The 26,165-nt window shown below is 43.3% G+C and overlaps 1 protein-coding gene and 1 long non-coding RNA gene across 2 annotated transcripts in view; one reads left to right on the top strand and one right to left on the bottom strand.

The window, feature by feature from the left end:
• The window catches only part of MYO16 (myosin XVI), a 505,456-nt gene that overhangs the window by 27,398 nt on the left and 451,893 nt on the right, over window positions 1–26,165 (bottom strand). The window contains exon 33 of the mRNA XM_082366214.1: window positions 5,773–5,931. Coding sequence (XP_082222340.1) covers window positions 5,773–5,931 — 159 coding nt within the window. The remainder of the gene's footprint in view (window positions 1–5,772; window positions 5,932–26,165) is intronic.
• On the top strand, window positions 9,641–24,203 carry LOC309616078. Its single transcript, XR_014237262.1, has 2 exons — window positions 9,641–20,503; window positions 22,060–24,203. It is a non-coding gene; the product is annotated as an uncharacterized lncRNA (long non-coding RNA).

Raw genomic sequence — 26,165 nt, 5'->3', positions numbered from 1 at the left:
ATTTTCCCCAAGACCCATTCGCCCCCTCCTGCTGGGCAGGTCAGCAATGAACATCCTTGGGTCAGCAATGAACATCCTTGTGCTCAGATGAAAAACTACATCCCCCGACCTTACTTGGACCTGAAGGGAAGCCAGAGATAGGACGGTGAAGCCAGAATCTCTCGACGGCCATGGAGTACCACCATCCTGGCTACCTAACAGCCATTCTGAAATACCTTCCCTCCCTCTTTCTCTCCCATTTTTTTATTTTAAGTGAGGAACTTAACTACCACACAAGTCAAGAAATAGAACATTGTCCATTACCCAGAAGCTCCTAACGTTCTCTCTCAAATCAGTATTGGCTCTTTCTCCTCCGAATGAAATCCCTGCCCTAACACGCCTGGTGATCCTTTCACAAAGCTCCTCATCCTGGTCAGTCAGTTCTGAAATTCTATAGGATCTGCAGTAGGATCACGTGGTGGTTTTTTTTTTTTAAATTAATTAATTTACTTATTTATTTTTGGCTGTGTTGGGTCTTTGTTTCTGTGCGAGGGCTTTCTCTAGTTGCGGCAAGCGGGGGCCACTCTTCATCGCGGTGCGCGGGCCTCTCACTGTCACGGCCTCTCTTGTTGCGGAGCACAGGCTCCAGACGCGCAGGCTCAGTAGTTGTGGCTCACGGGTCCAGTTGCTCCGCGGCATGTGGGATCTTCCCAGACCAGGGCTCGAACCCGTGTGCCCTGCATTAGCAGGCAGATTCCCAACCACTGCGCCACAGGGAAGCCCCTCACGTGGTGGTTTTAATGTTCATTTCTCGAATTACGAATAAATTTGGACTTCATTAAAAATGTTGACATGCCTTTTCATTTGTCCTGTTTTTCTGTTCAGTAGTTTTTGTTTGTTTTTAAGTAAACTCTGAATATGGCCCTTTGTTGGTTAAATGTGTTGAAAATATTTTATCCCATTACATATATATATATATATATATATATATATGTGTGTGTGTATATATATATATATTTTTTTTTTTTCTTTTTCCTTTACAGTTAGCACTTTTTTGTATCCTGTTTAATTTGTTTAAGAAGTCCTCTCTTTTCCCATCTCTGAGGTTAAAAAATTATTATTCTATATTTTCTTCTATAAAGTTTATTTTACATTTGGCGTTTAGATCTAAAATCTACCAGGGATTGTGTGTGTATAGCATAAGGTAGGGGTCAAGTTTCATTTTTGTTCCTCACATGGACAGCAATTGATTATTCTTCCTCCAATGCCAATTCTGTCATAAATTAAGTGGCTATTTATGCAAGCTGGGAGAGGTTTCTGTTTTAATTTTTTTTCTTCTCCTTCTTCATTCTTATTCTCTGGAAGAGTTTGTATAACAGTGGAACTATTTCATCCTTAGAATTTTGAGAGACCTTACCAGAAATATCATTTGGGCCTAGAGTTTTCCTTGTAGGAAAGTATTCATTTACAAACTCAATAATTTAACATTTACATTACTATTTAGCTCTCCTATTTCTTTTCTCTATTTTGGGTTAGTTGTAATTTTTTTGAGAAAAGTATTCATCTAAATTCACAAATTTACTTTGGCATAAAGCTGTTTATAATATAATCATTATCATTTTTTTAAATTTCTGGAAGATCTGTGGTGGGTCCCCTTTTTCATCCCAGAATTGGCTATTTGTGTACACTTTATTTCTCTACCACCCTTGAAAGAGAATTCTCAATTTTATTAATGCTTCAAAGATTTTTTTCAAAGAATTAACATTGACTTTGTTGCTTTTTTTATATTTCAGTAACTTAGGTTCTTATCTTTCTTGAATCTATTGATTACTCAGCAATGTAATTTTTAACTTCCAAACAGAACTGTTGTTGTTTTTAATATGTGCATGCTATATCTTTTCCTTTTCTATCCCTTCACATTTAAATTTTCAGCATCCTCATGTATTACATGTTTTCAGAAACTTTAAGCTTTAAAATATTGTACTAATTGATTTTTAATGTGAACTTACACTAAATAAGAGTCTTTTAAAGTTTAATGGAATTCAATTGAGTTTAATTATTTTCATGTATGCTTTTTTGTCTACCATCTGAGACTTTTCTATTTGTTGTACCTTGCAGATATTCCTATTTTACCCTTTTTGTTATCTTTTAGGTTGACTTTTTATTATTCTATTTTACTCTATTAGTTTGGAAATTATACACCTCTCTACTGTTCTTTCAGTGGTTACCTTTGAAATTATAACCTGTTAATGTGATTTATCGTTGTATAATACTAAATATTATTTTTACCCCCTCCTAACTTTACTTAGTTTTTTATTGTTCATTTTTCCTTCTTTTACCTGAGCATTCTGGGTCTGCCCATGTTTAATTCTTTCAGTTTTTGTTTTGTTTTGTTTTTATAAGATATCCTTAACTCCCCTTCATTCTTACAGAAGTATTTTACTGTTTGTAAAATTCTAGATAGGCAGTTACTTTATTTGAGCATGTTAAATATGTTATTTCATTGTCTTTGGACTTCCACTGCTTCTTTAAAGGTAATTTGTCTTTTTTTTCCTTTTTAACCTCTGGCTGCTTTTAAGATTCATGCTTGGTTACCAGTGTCTCACTATGATATGCCCAGGAGTATTTTTCTTTGCATTTATCCTACTCAGGCTTTTTTTTTAAACAAAAGTGACATTTACAGAAAGAAAGATTCACCTTTATTCTATGTACTTGCCTATAAATTTATAGGAACACACTCATTCCTGTTTGTCAACCACCACATGCCCCTCTGTGGTCTGCTATGGTCTGAATGTTTGTGTCCCCCTAAAACTCATATGTTGAAGCCCTACCCCCCAGTGTGGTGGTGTTAGGAGGTGGAGCCCTTGGGAGGTGATTAGGTCATGTGGGTGGAGCCTCCATGAATGGGATTAGTGCCCTTATAACAGGAACCCCAGAGAGCTAGCTCCTTCCTTCCACCACGTGAGGGCAAGCAGGAAGCTGGCAATCTGCAACCTGCAAGAGGGCTGTCATCGGTGCCGGCACCCTGACCTTGGACTCCAGCCTCCAGAAGTGTGGCCAACACGTCACTGCTCTTTACAGGCCACCCGGCCTGTGACATTTTGTTACACAGCCCAGCCCTGGCCACTGCACCCAGCCTCTGGTAACCACTCATCTCTTACTGTCCCTGTAGTTTGCCTTTTCCCAAATGTCATATAAATGCAATCATACTTAGAGTCTTTTGATTCTTTTTTCACTCAGTGCAATGCATTTGTGTTGCATCCATTTTGTCGTGTGTAATAATGGCTCATCCTTTTTTATTGCAGAGTTGATCCATACACTGGTCAGCCTGTGAAATGCTCCTGACGGGCCCACCTGGAGGCACTCACACCTCATGTAACCCCTTCCCACGATTCGACTGGACATATGGCCTGAATCCAACAAGCCGGATGTGGCCGGAGTGCTGGCTGTCCCCTCCAAGAGCAGCCGTGCAGTGGGCGTGGCTTCCATCCTGGGTGCTCTTCCTCGCTTTCCCATGGACAGCTTGCTCTGGGGGAAGCCAGCCGCCCTGTTGTGAGGCCTCCCTTGTGGAGATGCTCCTGTGAGTGATGTTGAAATCAGACCATGTTTCCAACCAGCCTCAAGATGACTACAGTTTTGACGGATAGCTGATCGCTTCCTCGCGAGGGACCCTGAACCAAAGGCACTCAGCTCAGCCACACCCAGATTCCTGACCCACAGAAACTACAAAACAACAGCCTCTAAGTTCTGGAGGGTAATTTTTACACAGCAATTAATAACAAATACAGTCCAGTCACCAACTGAAGGACAATTCATTTATTTCCAGTTTTAGGTGATTATGAATAAAGGTAGGATACACATTTGCATACAGGTGTTTATATGGATGCTGTTTTCATTTCTCTTCAGTAAACGCCCAGGATGGGGGCTGCTGGGTCATATGGAAAGTGTATGTTTATAAGAAATTGCCAACTTAAACCTGTTTCTTAGTGCTTTCATCAGTGTTGGAGAATTCTCTCCCATTTCTCACCAGATCTTTTCTCTTGCCCACAGACTCTCTCTCCTTTCCCCAGAATTCCAAAAACCCTTCTCAGCATATCCTTCAGGTCTCTAAACTATTTTACTGGAATATAGGTTCTAAACCGTTTTCTGGAATTTCCACTCTTCTCTTCTGCTTCTTTGTGTTTCATTCTTGATATTTTCTGATTTATCTTCCACTTTCCTAGGATTTTTTTTAATGGCTGTGTCTAATTAAATTTAACCTCATCCTCTATTGTACTTAATTTTATGACTGCATTTTTCAATTTCAGAATTTCCATTTGACACGTTTTCATGGCTTCTGATTTCTGCTGAGATTCTCATTCTTTTATCTCCTTAGGCCTAGTAAACATACTTATTTTAAAGTATATGGTTTTGAATTCCAATCTTTTGAGCCCCCATGGATAATACACTGCAATGGATTGCTATTTCTGCTTGTAATTTTCATCTACTTTTGTGTCCTCATGTGCCTGGTCCTTTTTGATTATGTGTTGAACTTTGTATTTGAAAAATGGTTTGTAAGAACATTCTGAAGTCTAGAATACTGTAATTGTCCTTTGGGATAGATTATACTTTTTTTCTCCCAGGTACCTGTGGGCCCTGTCAATCCTGGAGGACCTCAGTCCTGCCCCAGGGATTGAGAAGATTCATAGCTGAGCTGGGGTTCCTGGTTTTCCTTCTGACTCTCAGGATGGACCCTTCAAGGCTTCACCCCAGGGCCTTGGCAGGTGCTGGACTCAGCCTGTCCCCACAATCCTAAAAGGCACAGCCAAGCTTCTCAGCTACCTCCTGTGGACTCAGTGAACGCCCCCAATGTCCTTCAGAGAAAAGCCTAGAATACAGGCCTCTTTGCTTGGCCTTCATTGCATCCCATGCCCACCTCCTCAGTCTCTTCAAGAAAAGATTGGTCTGAATTTTCCCTTCAGACAATACTAGAAGCCCTGAGTTTCTTCTAGTGTGGGAGGAATAAGCTATTTGTTTAAGTCACTATTAGACAGGCTTTGGATACACACAGTCAAGCCAGTTTCTATAGGATACCTTCACTGATACACTCACATCGAACACCTAAAGCCAGTGTGGTGTTTACCATTCCTTCAGTAGTATTTTCCTTCACACTTTTGAGGTATGAAAAGAAAAAGGGGAAGGGGGAGGGATAAATTAGGAGTTTGGGATTAAAATATACACACTGCTATATATAAAATAGATAACCAACAGGGACCTATTGTATAGCACGAGAAACTATACTCAATTGCTTGTAATAATCTATAAGGGAAAAGAACACACACACACACACACATATATATACATACACATATACACACACATATATATATCTGAATCACTTTGCTGTACACCTGAAAATAACCAACATTATAAATCAACTATATTGCAATAAAAAAATTTTTAAAAATAAAAAATAAATTTTTAAAAGAAATGAAAAAGATACATTTTTCATTAAAAATACTGTTAGAGTATTTTTCTGCCTCCTTCCGCTCAGTATGTCTCATTTTATACTGGTTTCCACAGACCAAATACTCCATAAAAATCCCTGAAAAGTCAACTAATACCGAATGCAATTTGAATTCTTTAACTTGAAAATAATAAGTTGACAACACACCCTAGAGTGATATTTCAAACTTTATACCCTTTTCCAGTTTTTAAGCCTACTTCATTTTTGTTTTAATTCCATTCTCCCTAGAAAGTTGATACAACTTAGAACGTATATCTATTTACTTCTGGGTGTAAAGAAGTGCTTACCGTTTGAGACGGAATTTCCATTTTCAGCAGTGATCGCGCTGGAGAGTGAATTAGATAATTGAATCCCATGGTTATTTGCATTTCTATCTTGGGTCTCTGATGCAATTTCTGATGTACCAAGATCATCTCGGCTAGTAAGGTTCATGTTAGTTTCAAAACCTGAAACAAATTGTAAAAAAAAATTCTTCTTTTCTGATAAAGTGTACTGAGCAAGTTGAATCAAATAGTGGAAGGAAATAATAAAACTTACGAAAACAAACATTAATTATGTTTGAAACAGTAAATTAATAATCACCCTTAATCAAACGTATAGCCTACAAAATATTCACCAAATTTTGACATAACACTGTTAAACATAATGGGATGCATTCAGTGGCAATAATGAATTTCATAACTTGTTATTTTCAAACATTATTATGAAATTCTATACAGAATTTTTGACGTCATATGTCTAATTACTTGTCATTACAGAACTGCCTATCTTGAGAAGGTTATTTCCTAAAAGAAGCATGGCAATATATTCATGGTTCAGAAGTTTTCTGAGTTTTTAAATTTAGTTGAGTTGAGGCAACCTTATAGCTTTGAAAAAAATGTAACAAATATATTTTCACTATTGTTACAAAGTTTATTATCCACTTAGGAATACTAAACTTCAAAACCCTACTTCTGCATTCTATACAGTAACAAAATTACCTAAATGTTTAATGCATGTGCTGTATTGAGTTCTCTGAGGTGAAGAACACAGAAGCCACTGTCCAAATTAGGCTGAAGAGCCGGAAGGAGCGCTCCAACCCTCCGGGGAATTTCTGTTCAACATCAGGGATTTGCCATGTTGCTTCTGCCCCTTGTCTGTGGGTGTACAGTAGATTCTGGGTATCTCTTAGTCAGACTGTTCTGCAGTTTTCGGCCAACACATTATTCAAAAAGGATAATAAACGTAATATGCTTTATTATATTTTACAGATGGAGGAACAGTTTACCCACCGTGATGGCAGAAGGAAGCAGGGGGCCAGCCCCCCAGAGCTCATCTCCAAGGCTGGGCTTGACAGGATCCTAGCTCTCCCTCCTGGATGCTGTCTCCCCTTGCCCTTGAGACCTGCACTCAAATAGCACTCAGGCCCTCAGCATTTACCCAGATGCTCACACTGACACGTTTTGGTGCTTGGGATATGCATTCCCTATGCCTGGGATGCCCTCTCCCTGCTCAGCCCTCTTCCCTCCCCACCATCAGGAATCTTGCTCAGAGCATCTTCTGTGCAGGGCAGTGGCCGCTCCTTTACAAGTGAGCAGGTCTGGTGTGCCCAGACAGGAGGCCGTTCCAAGGCTTAGAGAAGGAAGAGCTGGACAGATAGAAAGAGGGCAAAATGAGCAGGGCTTTGACAACCAGGTGGAAGAGTTTCTATTTCCACGACCCAGGGAGTAGCTCCAGACTCCTTGCATTTAAAAAACAAGTGAAAAGGCTTTGGCCAGGCCAAGGTGGGAATAGCAGCCAAGGCGAGGTCGGGTGATCGTCACCATCTTAGCTCTTGACAGCCAGAGATTATTGAACAGGCTGGAACTGAAAGAGTATCTATTCAACTTGGTCAACTCTATTTTGCCTTTTTAAAAATAATCTTCTGAAAATTAGTAAAACAGGTTTGGTTTTAAAGCTGTCTCAAGACACAGACATTCACCTGCTTTTATTTCTCTTTAAGCTTTTTTTTTTTTTTTTTCACTCTTTCAGTTGTTTATTGAATGCTTACTCTGGCCAGACTCTCTCCACTAGCTGGAGGTCCAGTAATGAGTAGACAGGTAGCTTGGAGTGTCGCCCGCAGGACCGTGATTGACAACAAACAAGCAAAGGAACAAGCAAGCAGATGAAGGAAGTTGCTGGGCTCCCAGTTGGGTGGCAGTGGGTCAGGGAACCTTCTCCAGGGGGTCTTGTTTAGGCTCGGAGTGTGAAGCAGGGCATAGCACCTAGGTAACAGGGATGTCCTCTTAGGTCTGGCGGTACAGGACCCCGTCCTCTGAGACACTGTGTGAAGTCCTGGTACAAATATGTGATGCTAGCTTCCCCCAGAATGGATTTCTATCTCATAAACAACTGCTATATGTAAATTATAGTCGAACCCTCCATTTTTGCTATTAAAGTTAAAAAAAATATTTTCATATTTCCAATCAGCAGGTTCACTTGTGGCCAAGAAATGTTTTAAAATGTGTCGCAAAACTTAAGCTGTGACCCTTACGTTATCTACTAAAATTTTCTCTACGTTTTTATCGTAAGAGCGCATGTCTGCCTATCCCAAGGATGGCTCTGGATTGGAATAAGGGAGCGAGTCCTTCTTAAGACGGAAGAATAAGTGGTCAACCTGATGACAATTATTCACACTGTTCTTACGGTAATTACCATCTCCTGCATGTTTATTATGCGCCAATCCCCTGCTAGAGGTGGGACTTGACTTAGTCCTCATTTTCCTAACAATTCTGAAGAGCTGTCACTCCCTCGCCTGTTTTTGAGATGAGGTCACTGGGGCCTGGGGAGGTGAATCTACCCTCAAACATTTCCCAGTGAGCCGGTGTTGCCGCTGGGTTTAGATCGAGTCGTGCATGGCTCTGCCGTCCACCCACACTCATTCTTCAGCTTGGCCCCTTCAGTAAAGGCTTTCTTCCTTATTTCCTTTGCTGATGTAAAGAATAAAGCAGCTTCTTTTCTGTGCCTTTATCAGCCGTGCCTCAGTGGTAATGAACTGGGAACCCCAGCTTGAAAAACCGTCCTCTAGCCACCAAAATAAAGTTGCGACATCAATATCAACATCGCCACTTTGGGGTTATGCTTATTCATGAATATTAACCGAGGGATTCTTGGTTACTACATTCTGTGTCAGTCTCTTCTCATAAACGCCCTGACTCCACGTTGAACCTGTGCACGAGAGTCTGTCCCCCAACTTGTTCATTTCTCGATTCAACCCCAATGAGGTTTTGACTCTCAAAAATTTGATTTTGCTGTAAAGTTGTCAGTTTCATGCAAGAATGGTTGCAACATTCCTCGTCAAAAGTACACCCATTATTTAAACACCGAAGGAATTGCAACGGCATCCCGTCAAGAGGACCCTGGCATGAAGTCTGAAGAAGGCTTGGTTATAAAAGTGCAGGTACAGGACACACATTTTGTGGAAAATTAAAAAAAACAATACAGAGCAAATACAGTCATCAAGTTTGTTCATGCCTCCAAGCCGTGGTCATCAGGGTTTTGAGGGTGAAGAAAAGTCACATCAAAAGAAAATATTTGAGATTCTCAATGAATCTAAGCAAACAAGTAGGGAAGTGAAGGCTGGAAAATTCCACATAGAGATTTAAGGGTGTGTCTGAGTCTTTTTGTATCTCTGCATCTTGTGAAATCAGTGGCCTGTGTAGTTCAGGGGCAGCCTTCTGCTGGGTGCATCGTAACATCAGCTAATTCGAATTCCTGTGGAATTCTCTTGTAGCCTGTGAACAGGGTTTCTCTGTGACCGCCCCCGACTTCCTGGTGCTGTTCTCACAGGTACAGGAAAGATGAATCACATCGGGGGATGTGACTCAAAGATACGGTCTCGGTCTTTACATTAAGATATGATGATTGAACACAAGTATGCAATGAAGGCACATTCAAGTTGAGCATTAATCGAACGAGACAATTCTACCAAATCTCGAAATATGAATGCACAAACAATTCCGTAGTCCAGTGCTAGCTTTTATATAACCAGAGTATCAGGCTGGGTGGGTGTGATGTTTTGAAAACTGTGGTTTTCAATAGGAGATGATACTGCACCCCACGCCTGCCCCCACCCCCACCCCGACCTCTCCAGATGACATTTGACACTGTCGGAGACATTTTTGGTTGTCACAGCGGGGAGGTGGGTGCTACTGGCATCTAGTGGGGAGAGGTAAGGGATACTGCAAAACCCCCTACAACGCACAGGACAGGCCTCCAGGATGAAGACCGGGGGACAAGACATCTGGCCTGGGATGTCAGTAGGCCCGAGGTTGACAAACCCTGCTTTAAAAGCTAAGTCATGGGACTTCCCTGGCGGTCCAGTGGTTAAGACTCCACGCTTCCACTGCAGGGGGCGCTGGTTCGATCCCTGGTCGGGGAACTGAGATCCCACATGTCACGTGGCATAGCCAAAAGAAAAACAATTTTTTTTTAATTTAAAAGAAAAAGCTAAGTCAGTTCATGCCATTTCCCACTCACATCTCTCTACTGGTTTCTTATTTTGCTCAGGTCATGATCCAAAGGCTTCCTGAGGCTGAGAGACCCTCCCGGACCCCGCTCCCTGCTCGCCTTGGACCTCATTTCCAGCTGCCCATCTACCACACCCCTCCCCAGCCCCACCAGATTCTCTGCATCCCTCCACCCATCCTCTCACTCTCCCGGAGTGAGCCCGGGGGCTCTGCGCTTTGTTCAGGGCTCCACGCAAACTATCCTGAGCAGAGAGGCCTTCCCAACCACCTTCTGGAAAACAGCACCCCTCTCCCTTCCCCAGGTCAATTTCTGCCCTCACAACTTGCTTTAGCTTTCTACATGGTCCTTCTCACCACATGACATGTTACGCTTCAAGCGTTTGTTTGTTTTCTGTCTCCACCTTCCAGAAAATCGACACCATGAGTTTAAATGCAATCTTGGTGCCTCCAAGGGTGCCTGCACATAGTAGGTGCTCAATAAGTATTTGTTGAAAGAAAGAGAAAAAAGAATGAATAATAAATGAATGAATACAACAACATTGCTATAAAAAAATCCACTTTCTTAAAGAAACCACACTCTGTGTAACTGCGAAATAGTTGACAAGTTTACTAACTGAAGAATTCATGTGACTTGTTACAGAGAAATCATACAACACAGTAATCATTTCTCCCCATTCACATGAGATTACTGGAAACATATAGAAGGATTTCCACTGTTAATGATATGCCTTGAGTTCTAATCTCCACTTATTTAACATTTTTAGGTAAGGAAATTTCAGTGTGTGTGGTAAACATGTTTTACTCATTCAAAGGGCCAGAGCTGTTTGCTTTCTACCTAAGAGTGTTAAACTGGACAAGACACAATAGCCAAGGTACAGAAGCAACTCGCTGATGGATGAATGGATAAAGAAGATGTGGTACATATATGCAATGGAATACTACTCAGCCATAAAAAAGAAGGAAATCTTGCCATTCGTGACTACATGGATAGACCTTGAAGGTATCATGTTAAGTGAAATAAGTCAGACAGACAAAGACAAATTACTGTATGATTTCACTTTTATGTGGAATTTAAAAAACAAAACAAATGAACAAACATAACAAAACAGACACAGAGTCATAGATACAGAGAGCAAACAGGTAGTTGCCAGAGGGAAGGGTGGCAGGGGATTAGAGAAATAGGTGAGGGAGATTGAGAGGAACCGAAGCTTCCAGTTACAGGATAAATGAGTCACGGGTATGAAATGTACAGGGTGGGGAATAGAGTTAATAATAATGTCATAGCTTTTAAACAACAAACAAAATCAAAGGGCCAGAGCTGTTTGATTTCTACCTAAGAGCGTTAACTTGGAGAAGAAAACACTTGTGAATATTGGAAATCTATTCCTGACCGACGGTAGGAGATTTCATGTTTTCACTATTTTCCCACTAATTACCACTGATAATTACGTCATTATTGTCCTACAAATACACAATGTTCATGCATAGTTGCTTTTTTTTAAAGTCTTACTTTACATGGTTTTACGATGTCGAATGTCAGGAAATTATAATCGATTTGGTCAGTGTTGACTCCTGGAATCTTGGCGGCTGGAGACGGGTGGAAGCTGGTTGACCCCAAGTCTACAGGGGAGGCTCCAGACCGCACGCCACTTTCAAAGACCACTGCTGAGGCCCGTGGGAGTCAAGCAAAGCACCCACAGTTAACATCTGTATGTCTAACAGCTTTTTCTGACAAAATTTCTACAGCAGTCTTGTTGTAGTGATTTTTTTTGTTACTTCTCCTTCTTTCTTTTTCTCTCAACAGAGCTTTATTGAGCATCTAGTGTGCGCAGGCACTGTTCTAAGCACAGAACAATGAGTATTTTGCTTTGCTTTATCTTCTCATTTTAAATAAACGTCCACTTTGCTCCCTAAATTTTGGTCATTTTTTTTCTTTTTCTTAAAGAAGTTTCTCCTTCCCCCAATTGCATAAGTTTCAATTTCTTGAAAACAAAAAAACCCAGAACCTGTCCCAAACATAGAGGGTCCTGGCCTCAATGCATCTGATCCAGTCCTGCCTCCTAGGACTTGACTCTCGCTGGGAGATGTCACTGAATAAGGTGACAAGGGCGCATGACGTCTGGCTCTCACTGATACTCCGTGAAAGCTTGCTGCTGTTTTACACGATCCTCAGGGCAATGTCCGAGCAGAAAAAGCCCAACTCTTCACCGGTCACAGGACTGGAGGGCAAGTTTACCTGGGTGTCAGAGGTGTAAGTTCACGGAAGGGGACATGCCTGGAAGAGGAGAGGAAGCAGGGTTTTGCTGGGAGACAGAGGCTAAGCAGAGGAACTTCTCTCAGGAAAGGGATGCAAAGATATTCAGGGGAGGAGAGAAGCTTCTTACTAGGGAGGAAGATGACTCCTTGAATAAGTTTGGGGCGCTCGAGAAACACGTGTGTGCGGTGAGCGACTCAGAGAACTCCCTCCAAATCTACAGGCAGAGGAAAGTGGCAAAAGGCACAGGGGCTGGTCCATCCCTGGGAAACAGTGAGATGCCCTTGGGTTGGCGGCCACTCTGGGGGCTTTGTGTGAGCTGAATGCAAAGTGATGAGCCGAGGGCCAACCACGTTCCTCCTCTACACCAGGAGGCGTCTCCAGGGATGGAGCGTGTAATTCCGAAGTCCTACACAGTTCAAATGGTATGCGAAGTATTAGCCAAGAGCTTTTAGAAATATATACCTAAAAGAAATGATTCCTTAAATGCTCCCATTCTACAGGGGTGCTAAGACACAATAAATGACAGGAATGTATGGAAACAATTGACGAAGTGCAAGAAGAAAAAGCACAGATGACTGTCCAGCTATCTCGGGGGATTCAGGGATGAATAATCTGTAATAGTCACTGTGGGATACTCATTCTACCCAGCTGAGTTAATGTTGGCTGGGTTTCGTGTCTGTGTGTTAAAGCCTTTGACACTTAAAATGCCAACATGTACAGGAGATCCAGGGTGCATCCTAACAGGTGCCTCTTCTCAGGCTTCTGGATGGTGACTCGACACAAAAGGTGATCAACTCGAAGGTGATCGCATCCAGAGCACCTTCAGCAGCAGACCAGGGGCAGGAAGAAAAGCCGTGCAAATGCCCAGGGATCCACAGGAGGGGCGGGGGCTTCAGTGGCCAGGTGAGCCCCGCAGGGCGGGCATGGGGAGAAAACACTGGATTTGCAAGCAGGGACAGAATGTGGCGAGGAGGAGGGAAAAGGAAGCCACAATGTAGAGCAGCAGCGTGAGCGCCTCGGGGGCTCTGCCCCAGCGCTGCCCTGGGGTGTGGGAGGAGCCTGGCCCTTCCAGGGCATCACCCAGGGAGGTCCAGCAGGCATCTGAGTGAGGGTGTGCCCGGAAGGAGGATGTACCTGTAAAGTGTTATTCATCCAGCAACAAACGTGTACAGCTGACCAGCTTCGAAGAGAGACTGGAAACGGAAACGCAGTGAGAATTTCGACTCGGGCAGCTGCAGGAGGAGTGCGAGTGGGGTTTCACTGAGCTACAGACCCCTGGGAGCCCAGGCACTGGGAGTAAGCCAGGACCAGCGATGAGGGTGCGGGTAGGGCTGCGAACGTGGATTCTGAAGTGACAGCCGCCTACCCAAGGGTTAAACCGAGTGGCGATGATTTGAACAAGAGCATTTGTTAGGACTGAAAAGATAATTTCTAGGGGAGACTGAAAAATCTCTCGGGAGGGAGGATCTCTTCCAGGAAAAGTGACATTCCTACAAGTAAAGAGGCAGACGGCAGCGCACACGTGATAGTGGACGCGAACGGTCAGGTGTACGCATGGAGGGGGGAGCACACGGGATGGGAGGGTGGGTGGTTGGCAGAGGGGAAAGGCTTCTTGAAGCAGGGGCGGGGCTGACGGTGCCAAATGCCACAGAAAGGTCAAGGAGAATGAGGAAGGACTGAGCGATGGAGTGTTTCTTTAAGAAGAATGCTTAAAAACATCACTTCTCTCTTGGTTACCTGGATTTGAGATAGCTTTAGGGTGTATTTTGGAAACGGATGAGATTGAGATCCAGGTTTCTGGAACGCAAGAGAAAAACAAACTATAGCTGTTTGACTGATTTAAGGTTGAGAGTGCTATGCAAGGCATAAAAAATGTGAAAATACATTTTAAACTCATTACTCATGCTGGCTATCATTCATTCCGCAACTCTATAGGAAAATTCCTCTTCAGAAAGGCTACTGCAGGGAGGAATGTGCTTGTTTTTTCCTATTTGGCATTAAGGAAAAGCACAAAGTCTGGGACAGGAGCCTGGCATGGTCCTGCTGCTTCTCAGCCTCTCGTTTCTAAAATTGAGAAGTCGCAGCTCGACTCTGCTGACAGACACACATAGATGGTGTGTCACTACACGTGGGCAGGACCGCTCAGACCCGAAATCGGCATCCAGCTTGTGTTAAACCAAATCTACTTTGAGTTCCAAGGAACAATGCCTTTTAAATCTCCTATTTCTCTGAAATCTTCCATTATTGCACATGAGGAAAACACACACACACACAAAAATAAGGGTCTAGAGATCACTCCCCAGGCCCCCTGCACTCTAATAGGCTTCTAGGACATGAATAAGACTTTTTTCTTATCCGTGAGAGTATAACCCAGACGTTTGGCAGATCGCCTCAAGAGAAAGACAAATGTCAAGGGTAGGGATTCAGGTAGACACAGTGGCTGGCCCTAAACTCAAACAGGAAGAGAGATTTCACGTGTGGCGCTGTGTAAGGAGATAGATGTCAGCAGAGGGCACATTATCAAAGGGGTGTGGTCAGGAGGGCACACGGAAGGGGCGTGTGTTTTGAACGGCAGGATCCTAACTGGCCTGAGCCACGTGAACCAGACTTCATCACCCCTTTGCTAACAGTCCCAGAAATGGATCAAGAGAGGGCTTCCGTGTCTACTGGTGTCAGGGACCACACGAGGTCCCCATGCAATGACTCTTGTGGCAGCCGCATTCCACAACATGGTCATATGGCTGTAAGAACTGATTACTCAAGAAGCAGAAAAATACAAAACTGCGGCGACTGGCGAGGATGGGTGGGTTGAGAACACGTATTAGCTGGACTTGCTTCTTACCCTGAGAGGCTAGAGCCGGCCCCCGGTGTTCCTCCCTACTTTTTATAAACCCCTTATGAATTCATCATTCTCGAATAGATCAAGATGGCTCTTGACCTTGTGTGTTGAGCAGTCTTCTGCGGGGGAAAGTGTCACCAAGACGCACGCTTGGGGTTAAGTCGGGTGGAAGGAAAGGGCTTCCTTGCCCACCCCGCCTTAGCTCCCGCCACCCAATCCCCTGCCAAGTCTTAGGAGATGTTTTGTGCTAAAAACACCAACCGAGGCAGGAAATAGAGTGATATCTTCAACAACATATGTGCTGAGCAGGGCAAGAATGTACTCATAGTAAAGCTAAAAAATGACTGTCAGTATAAATAAGGTTTGCAGAACCCAAAAAGGCACAGAGAATTATGTTGTGTCAACTTTCTTTTCAGTTTGACGAGCTGTGGCTCCTTTTGGGCCCAACTCTCCTGTCCCTGCCATCGCGGGAAGAAGCATGGCCACCCTCTCCTTTCCCTGGAGCTCACCTCCCCTATAATGAGCTGAATATGCAACATCTAAACAACAAGCTGGCCTGGCCCGGAGACCCATTCCTCGTGTCTAATCTCATGGGTCACGCGGGTATTTATATAGCTGGTATTTTTACATTTCCTCAATGCCAGGTGGTAACATAAATCCAGGAGGCCTGGAACGCCACACCTGCACAGCTGCACTAGGTTGACAGGGTATGTCCTGGTTTAGGTGTGTGCTTTTCTCCAGAAAGCACAGGTGGAGTGGACGATATTCCTTTTCTTTTATTGGGAGCTTTTGGTATTTGTTGACACTTGTATGGTGTCACATGGATGGGAGACTGGTAATACCTACCACCTGAAATAAACAAGGAGGGTGCCCCCAAGACACCTCCATCAGGTTCTACATCCTTTCTCAGGGGAACAACCAACACCCAGCAGCAGATCCCTTTAGAATAAGAACTGCGCATTCATTTATGTTTTCATTTCCATGAGAATTGTATTGACTTTATTTTGTCTCTTGGTATTCAACCACCTTTATATTTAGCTCGTCCTGGAGCCCTTCTTGGATTTTTAATAGTTAGCTAAATTGTTTAAGAACAACTACTTCCGTCCTTGAGAAATATATAATCTACGTTTGCTCCATTTCAGGGACACCAGCTTGGGCTCCCGTCGCAACATGCTGTTCTAGTGCCTTCTGTCCGTCCCCTACCTTCACCACGTGAACCTCAGAACAACCAGAGACATGGCTGAATCACTTACATGTCATACGAGACAAACTCTCACACTGGCATTCATTTCACTGATGTAGTTGCAGCCGGGTCAGAGGGAACCAGTAAAATCAGCAAAAGTTAAAAACCAAAAAGCAGCGGTGTATACTGAGTCTTTTCAAAATCCTTGTTCAGAATTAATTATAAACTTTATCCACCCCAGATATTTAAGAGCCCCAAGGTCACAAGCCAGGACCAATGAAAACAGGCAGGAGCCACACACCTCAAGCCTCTGCCTGTGGGCACATTTCACGAGGAGGACACAGGGCAGGCCTGGGGCAAGACCCCCGGGGCTGGGGCTTGGGAACCCCGGAGGGCTCAGGACGGCAGTGATTTCCACTGGTGCAGAGACATGGCCACATTTTAACAGCCTGCCGGTGCCCTGCACGTCTGTAGATCAGCCCCACTGCCCACCTCGGGTCGCTGCTAGGTGGCAGCTCTGAGGCCTTACATAACAGATTAAAAATATCTCTACAGACTTAAAGTTTCGTCAGAATTCTCCTCAAGCCACGTGGCCTGTTTCTTTGATGGCTCCCATGATTGTGTCCTTTCCGGAAGTAGACGGGTGGACACTACTAATTCCTTGTGCCTGTGACTGAATGTCTCCGGAGCCGTCGCAGTGGCAGTGTCACATCACAGAGATGTCGGCCACGCGGGAAGGATGGGACAGTGGGAGGGACACTGAGGGAAAGTCCGAGCTGATCTCAATGGCTTTCATCTCACCCAGAACTACAGGAAGAAAGCCCCTCGGAGCCAGTCAGGAGGTGACGGTCCCATCCTCATGTGCCCACAACTAAGCATTTCTCATCCATCATTTGTAAAGTATATATGTTTACAAGTACATGAATATAGAAAAACCCTTTTCACACACCCTGGTGTAGTTCCTCCAAAACATCACTTGGCGATGCCATCATGTCCTTGCATAAACCCTCCTCCTTTCAGTGCAAGATGCACTGGTCTCAGCCTATTTCTCTCACTGTTTTGGTTTCACCCTCCTCCTTCCCTCCAGATAAATCCTACCTTCCAGATCAGTGTTTCAAAGGATATATTTATGGGTTGGAAAATCAATTTAGTGGGTCACGATAAGCATTTAAAAATGAAAGAGAGTAGAATGAATTGAATAAAAATGCAGCATTTCACAAGCATTAAGGGTAAGCAGTTTGAGAAACCTAAACAGTATCTTCAAGGACAATGTTTCTTGCTGCCTGGGTACCTCGGATTTCTCGTGTTTCCCTGCTATGAGCTGCTTCTGAGAAGATCCCATATTTTACTTTCAAAATCCATACAATTAAGTACAATGCCCTACACAAAACACACCCTCAATGCATATTTTGAATAAATGAATGAAGCCTGCCCTTCTCATTTAATGATTTTTCCAAACCTCTTTGAAAACTTGAGGCAAGTAGCAAACAGCAACACAAAATATTGTTGCTCATTGAATCATTTTGCCTGAAGTTAACCTCCGATTTTTTTAATCCTGAAAAGGACTTTGTGTCTTGGGGGCGATGTCATAGAATGATTTTATTGTCTGAAAAAATGGAACCTTTCCCTTAAAATCATAACAGAGGGTTCCTTAAGATGGATTCGACCCCTGCAGCAATGGAAATGCTCTCTGATTAGCAGCTGGACCACATCGCTGGGTTTTCTAATGATCATCAGATTAAAAAGACATTTTTATAATCCCTCATCACCACACAGAAGCCCAGTGGCTCTGCCCCCGTGTCGCTGTCCCAGCCTCTGGAGATTAGACACGATTTCCAGCCTGGGTAAGTGAACTACATCAGTGAAATGAACGCCAGCCATTAGAGTTTTACTGTCTCGTTTGACACATATGCAATTCAACCAAATCTCTGGTTGTGCTAAGTTTCATGCGGTGGGTAGGGGACGGACAGAAGGCACCAGAAAGCATGTTACGATGGGAGCACAAAAGCTGGTGTCCCTGAAATGGAGCAAATGTAGGTAACATATTTTTCTCAAGGACTGAAGTAGTTATTCTTTCTTTCAGTCTTTTAAAAAAATTTTTATTTTATATTGGAGTATAGTTGATTTACAATGCTGTGTTAGGTTCAGGTGTACAGCAAAGTGATTCAGTTATATATATATATATATATTCTTTTTCAGATTCTTTTCCCTTATAGGTTATTACAAGATACTGCGTAGAATTCCTGTGCTGTACAGTAGGTCCTTGTTGGTTATATATTTTATATATAGTGGTGTGTATCTGTTAATCCCAACCTCCTAATTTATCGCCCCCCCCCTTTCCCCTTTGGTAACCATGAGTCTGTTTTCTATGTCTGCGAGTCTGTTTGTTTTGTAAATAAGTTCATGTGTCATATTTTAGATTCCACGTATAAGTGATATCGCATGATATTTGTTTTTCTCTTTCTGACTTACTTCACCTAGTATGATAATCTCTAGGTCCATGAAGTAGTTATTCTTAACACAAGTTTCTATTAAAAATCCAGGAGGGGCTCCATTACAAGCTATATATAAAGGTGGTTAAATACCAAGAGACAAAATAAAGTCAATATAATTCTCATGAAAATTTAAAAAAAACTATACTCTTCTGCTCTAGAGAATCTGCTGCTGGGCATTGGTTATTTACTTGAAAAAGGACATGTGAACTGGAAAGAGTATTGTGGGCGTTAGGCTACTTTAAATTAGTCATTTGTGCTCTGTATGTGCCCTCCATCCTGCTTCTAAAACCAGCCTGGCCCCGTCCGGCTGGTGATCTCACCTGAGAACAGGAATTAAGCAAACCTAACTCCAACAGATGTGACTTCAGTAAGTAATTTAAGGGCTGCAAGCTTTGGTTCCCTTTTCAGTAACGTGGAAATGTCTGAATAGGGATAGTTTTCACCCACTGCTTTGCTCAAGTCTTCTGTCTCTTACTTACTCCTTCCTGGATCTTTCCACATCAAAGGAGAATAATAAAACTAAGATCGAAAACATGCCTATTTGCTTGGGAATTACCCTGTTGTACGTACAGCGCACATGCCAATTCTTCCATTCTTTAAAATGGACATTTTGGCCAGGGGAGGGGTGGGGGGAAGGGTATGTTTGATCATGAGTCAGAGTTTTGGGTGTGAAGAAGCTCTTTTGTAGGTTTTGCAGGACTTTGGTAATACACAAGTTCTCAGGTATACTACCGTGAGTGTTGCATTGTAAACGTGTGTCATCTAGGCTCCTGTTCATGTCTGCCATGCTTTGGTCCCTGCATATTTTAGGACCAAGTCACCTGTGTGGGGAGGAAAGCGAACTAGATTGTCGTTGATTGGCTTATTACGATTAACATGTATTAGTGAATGTAAAATTGCAATTGCCCAGTATATTGTCAGTGTACAATGTCTAAGTATGAACATTTCTGGTTTCAAGGAGAAACCAGAAAAAGAAAGAAGTGAAAACCAGCATAGAAAAAGGTCTGAGAAGCTTCACACACAGCGGGTGTGAGGCGATAGCTGCTGACTCATGGGGTAGGGCAGTGGGTAGAGTGACATCGCATATAGCTGGCTCTCAGGTGGTGAGGAATTTTCTAGGCTAATCTGAGAATTAATCATAAAAATGATTCAAGTCAGCCTAAAGAACCTAAACACTCTTAGGTAATTAAGAAACAGCTTTTTCTCTTCCAATCCTCTTAAGGAGAGAGAGAACATGGCAGTGGTCCAGCTCCTCTTTAGGAAAACTTTCCATGTACCCTGTCACTTCTAAGAGTTTCTTCACAAAGGGAAGAAAACCCCGGGATATTGTATTCTGTGGCAATAATGAGATGCCGATAGCCAGGAAGGTCTTTATTAACTTGCTTGGGGAGAATTGCTGAGTGGCTTAGAGGATAAAGCACTGGGTTTCTCTTTGGAGCCCCCAGTGGGCATTTAATTCAAAATCTAGTCTAGAGACCCCCAACACACAATGGCTGCTTGCTTTAACGGGTTGATGGTATGAAAAATATTTACTGGTTAGGAAAGATAATCCACTTCTGAAAAGACTGCCCTTTTTTCCAGAATTCCAGGTGCAAAAGAGTCTCCTCCCACTGACTGTGCATTAGAGAACAGCCGAGCTGGGATGGCTTCTCTGCCTCTTCCGGCCCATCTCAAAAATGATGAACAATTTGTGCAAGATACCTATCTCTGGTCTGAAGGCATGCTGGCAGCTGTAGACTCACAGCCAAGACGTTAAGGTAATTTCCCAGGATAATTCACACTAGTCAAAGGGTAACTTGTTGATCAGGTTGATCTAAATATTTAATTGTCACAACTCTCCGGTTGGTTTGGCTCCTGGGTTTCAAAGAAGAATGAAGCAGCTGTGCCTAGTGGAAGTACCAAGCTCAGGAGACTTCTGAGTTTAAGATTCTCCCAACAAACATTTATTGAGGGGCTCTGCGTACGGGCCTGACACTATTTTTTTTTTTTCAGCCATGTTTCTAATTTTGCCATTATCTATATTTTTGTCTCTATAGCCACGTAACTTAGGAAATAAAAAGTTGCCATAGAGACGCAGATGAGGAGGGCTTTTGTGGGTGTGCCTTTCTCCCGCCCCAATCATGCTGGCTGTTGAGAACCACTTCTGATCATCTGTGCAGCCCTTGGCGTGGCCCCGGGACAGGATGAGAGGTCACTACAGCTTTACTTTTTGGCTGGTCCTGAGCAGGCATCTGAGACGCTCCACCCCCAGGACGGACACTCACATCCCGAAGAGTCAAATACTTCCTTAAGGAAAGATGCTGGGTGAGCGCTTTGCAAGTGAAAACAACTGCTGTGAGCGATTGCTCACCTGTAATTAGGAACCGTTCCCAAGCAAAACCTCACAGAGTCTGAGTCAAAGGCAGACAGAAAGCAAGCAAGCAATCCTTTTGAACGTGAGGAATTATTCTGGCCCAACCTGTGTGCTGTGGGTCCCTGACACTAGGGAGGACAGTCTGTGGGACCAGAGAGTAGAAAGGGTTTTATCAAGAAGGTGAGGACAAGGCGAAGGGGCACTCAAGGAACATGCCCTCAGCTCAAAACCGACACTTGTGTGTCCCTTAGGAACATTTACAACAGTTTTATGTGGCCTTTTGCTTTTTTGTTTTTACAAAAAGAAAAGTTTTATGCGTCCTCTTCCCATATCTTTTCCTGGTAAGGAGTTTAACTTCAGAAAGGAATTACTTTCTGAGACAGGGACTGGGTATCATTTTTACACTTTAATTGTTTTTTGGAGACTAAGGATGCCACAGTAGAAAGGACCCAGGGTCTGGGAGAACAGAGACGTGTTTGGTTCCTGACTCTGGGACTGACCAGTTTCTGCGATTATGGGAAAATCACTTCATCCCTCAAAGTCGACGACTGCTCATTGGTGGATGGAGAGGCTGACAGCTGCTGCTCCGGCTTCACAGACAGGACCCGGGGAGAAGAGGGACGTCTGCATGCCTGGCCGACCGGAAAGAGCCACTTACACACATTAGCTATTAATACTATCAACAGAACACCATGACCAATGTTCCAGAGCGTTCCTGATTAGTTCCCATTCTCTGAGGTCACATGCACATACCCAGAATTGCTACTACCGGTTCGGTTCTCTTTCTTCCTTTGGCTCTTACCCTGTAGGGGAGATCCTAAGGGTTGATGCTGAATTCTCGCGGGACAGAAGAGGGACGTTGGCGGTGTTTCCAGGCCTTGCAGTGGAGCTTCCAGGTCGGAAGCTCATCCTGCCCCTGCTTCCATGCGCCCTCTGTTTTCCCTCTCTCTCTCCTTCAAGGCTCATGGCCGGATGCTGAAAGGCCCAGGTACCCTGGACTCACGTTCAGAGGCAGGGCTCACCACACGTGGGCCGCTCTGGCTGCCATACCGGCTTCCCTCTGCACCCGGGAAGCTAGCTCCGCGCCCCACCATTGTACCCGTCACCCTTCCTGCCCACGTGCCAGCGCCGGCGTGAGGCTCTCCTCGACTGCAGCCGTCACGCTCTTCCTCTCTGGGCTGCCAAGCACGCCAGCTGTGCGCATCTGCCGCAGCGGCGCCCGCACCGCGCCCTGCTCACCGACACCTTGTGATGAAGTCTGTGCAACCTGTCCCCAAACAAGGCACAAGCAAACCCCTGGGGTTCACGGGCCGCTTGGGCTTCAGTGGCGGACCCGTTCCTGGTTTATAGCCTCCATGTACAGCCTCTCATTGAAATGGGGTGGACCCACCTGCCCCCCGCACTGTCTGGACGGGGCAGGGCGCACTGATTTCTTTCCCTCTGCTTTGGATTCCCCGTGGCAAGCCCCGTGCTCCCATTAAGCGAATGCTTTTTGGATGACTACAAGGGAATTAGCTCTACAAGTTAATGCAAGTCCTGCTTATGGGTCCCTGGTTGCACAATTTCCCCGTGTGAATTCTTGGGCATTTAGAGAGAGGAGGTGCCGTCAACCAGGAGAAAAATGTCACCACATTCACAACAAATACTAGGCATTTTTTTCAACTGTCCAGTTTAACATAGAAGACGGAGAGCTCTGTGCTCTTAACATAGGTACGTGTGGCTACTGATCAATTCACTCCGCTTGAAAGCTCATTTCCAAGCGGAGATAGACAAAGTATTATTTCTATTGCACACCTGGGGAATTAGAAACACTGCGATGTCCAGTGGCCAGTCCCAAACACAGCTACTCTCCTTTACTGCAGCAGGGCCAGGAACTGGGTGAAAATGTCCTTTTCTCACAGAGAGATCTACTCTCCTTACGTGAAAGCTCAGGTTCACTGATGGGGTAGTGGGAGCCGTTTCCACAGCTCATCCTCGCCTGATAGCCACCTAGTGATAAATGGACAGCTTGCTTCTCTGGGGATGTGAAGCTCGTCTTCCCCGAGGACTTACTCATTTGGAAAATGAGGGAAACTTAGGGTTGATTTAAAATGGTTCCAGAAGGCAGCGGAATTCCTCCCTTTCACAGGAGGGAGACCTTTATGTGAGGCAGGAGTGCACTCAACTACACATCAGTAAACTATGTGCCTGCTCTCCACGCCCTTTATAATTTTCATGAAGCCTCAGGCCACCACCCCTCACAAATAAATCACCATGGAGAGAAAGCAAAGCGGCTGGGGAGTGAGAAAGATTAACAGCTCGGCACGGATAAACTGCTAGTAGAGCCTGCATGGAGGCAGGAAGCCTCCGGGATGTCAAGCCCTGCATCCCACGATGGGATGTAGACATCCGCACGAGGAGGACCGATTTCGTAGGCCGCAATTTCATTAGAATGCATCACAGATTAAATGAAGATGGTGTCAAAACTTCTGTCTCAAACACCAGGAGCAGAGAATGGCAATTTACCAACACTGTCCTTGAGCAGGTCAGAGGTTTCTGCCTGTAATCCTGTGATAGTTCACTGATTTTAAAGCATCTTCTCGTTGCTGAACAACGCATAAGTAATTGTACTTAATTTGGCAGTGAGGCGTCCAAACCTCACACAATGTTGATTTAAGATGCAACCGTATGTCTTTCGGGACCTTGATTTTTCATACTTAGTTCTGTTTGGATGTGATATTTAGAAATCCACACTTGTTGTTGTAGTAGAAAAGTTGTCTGCACAGCTGCCCACCTCCGGAGCTGTACTCAAAGAACCTGTGGAAGATCTCGCAGGCCGGTGTTGTTTTGGTGGAAAGCTAACTCCTGAGAATGATTTTGGTTATATCATGAAAAATGAGTCTCCAGCATCCAGAGGTGGCTTCTGTCCTGAGCAACAATCTCACATTCATGAGGCTCAAAAGGATTGACTGGTCTGTACTAATTAAAGTGACTTAAGAATAAACCTTTTATTTTTTCTAAAGGACTTTTCTAATAAAAGATTTATAAATATTTATTAGTAAATTGATTTGACATTGGGACATACTTCCAAATAATCCATTGATGGTGGAGAAAACTGGAGATGAGCTAAGATTGGCCACAGAGAGAGTTCATTAATCTATTCTCTACTTTTGTTATGTTTGAAATTTTCCATAAAGCCGACTTTAAAAATAATTCTTTTGAAAATAAACGGCCCTATGGAATCAAGTATCATGCTGTAAAAAATTCATTTAAATAATACTTTGATTTAAAAACTCAAAATATTCTTACTTGGAGTGTTTATGCAATGAAATTAAATATTTGAAATTAAGAGTAATTGCCATTTGGTTTCAGTGGTTCTTATGTGTAAAAATGCCACAAGGGCCAGATTTACCAAATATACTTATATGTAAGACTGCTCTTTTTCTTTTTTAGGTAGGTTTTCATCAAATGTATTTAATAAACACCTATTATATGCGAAGAAATATTGTCTCTCTATATTTTTTGTTGTCAATATAATTTTTAACTACCTATTTATAGCATATAAACTAAGGATGCACAGTATCAGAAAGTAACAAAATAATGTTTTTTCACAAAATATTCTGCAAATCAGACTCCTCCAGGTCCTTCTCCAGATTTCTGAGCTGTACTGCATTGCTGTCAATGCCCGATCATCCTGATCTTTTTCAACGGGTACAGAATAACATGCTCATTTTACTTCACGTTCTAGATAAACAACCAGCTGCCGTGGCGCCATCTGGAACAATGGCGCACCCTCGTGGCCCCAAGAAGCCAATGACTCTCCCCCTGCATTTGAATTAGGGCTCATAATTTTTGAAACTAAGTAACTATAAATAATTAGCATAATAATATTAATCATATTATGGCATCAGATGAAAAACATCTTGTGAATGAATGGGATAACCAGAAAGTCACACACAATTAAACATTTGGTCATTCTTCATTTTAAGGGCCCAGTGGGTATTCCACAGTTGTATACATCCATGATCTGTAAAGCACATGTTTGGAATTTTTGACTTTATGAAACAGTTTTCTCCATCCAAACTGTAGGACTCTTACTTCTTGCACCTCAGGTGAGCAAATATGAATTTTTAGAGGCTTATCCTCTGTTTTTTGTTTCTTGTTTTTTTTTTTTTTTTCCCTGCAGTCCTGGGCAGGTAGTCAAGACAAATGCCCCTGGAGCCAGAATCACTGCACTCAAGGCAGGCTGTGTCTCTCAAAGGAGGGAGACTTTGAGCAAGTTTAATCTCTATGCCTTAGTTTTCCCATCTGTAGAATGGGGATGCTAACAGCGGATACATTTTAGTCTTGTGAGAACTAAAGAGGTTATTAAAACAATGCCTGGAGCATAGTAAGCACTGCAGCTCCTTGCTGCTGATACTACCCCTCCCAGGCTGCAGTCACATCTGTCACCTGCACAATCACATTTGGTCTATACCTGCATCCTGGACTCTTAGAATTTCTGTGACTTGTGTACCTCAAATTGAATAGCCAAGAGTCTATAGAAAATGAACTGTTTTGAGGGACATAATATTTATGAAATCCCACATGGATATTAAGTCTATGCAGTAGTGACGTTGTAGAATTAAACACCAAAGGACCTCATTTTCTATACGCAACTCACCATCCTTTATATTTTAACTGGAAATACCTTTAGCGGGGTAATAAGGAGCAGTTTAATCTCTTCAAGGTCACTTTCTAAAGAAGCCAGGGGAATATTCTGAAGCCTTCTGCAAATCTGCAGTGCAGTTTCCCCATATCACAACGGTCCAAGAAATGAGCTGTAATTAATTCAGGTGCATTGAGGCGGAATTAGCCGCCCACTGGATTATTTGGTAAGAAAGATACTTCAGGTGAAGAGAAGAATATCTTGAAATATAAAAAGGGTAAAGAAGAAGATTTAAAATCTTAAAGGGGAGAAGTCCCAGGACTCTAGTAAATCACGAATACCAGCCATGCGATTCATTCAGAAGAAAATGGATTACTGGGCTTCAGGATCATACTGTGTAAACCCTAATAATCATATAAGCAGCTCCAGTGATTAGCTC

This window comes from Balaenoptera borealis, assembly GCF_965194805.1.
Source record: "Balaenoptera borealis genome assembly, chromosome: 18".
NCBI lineage: Eukaryota > Metazoa > Chordata > Mammalia > Artiodactyla > Balaenopteridae > Balaenoptera > Balaenoptera borealis.
This window is presented reverse-complemented; position numbering and strand designations above follow the sequence as displayed.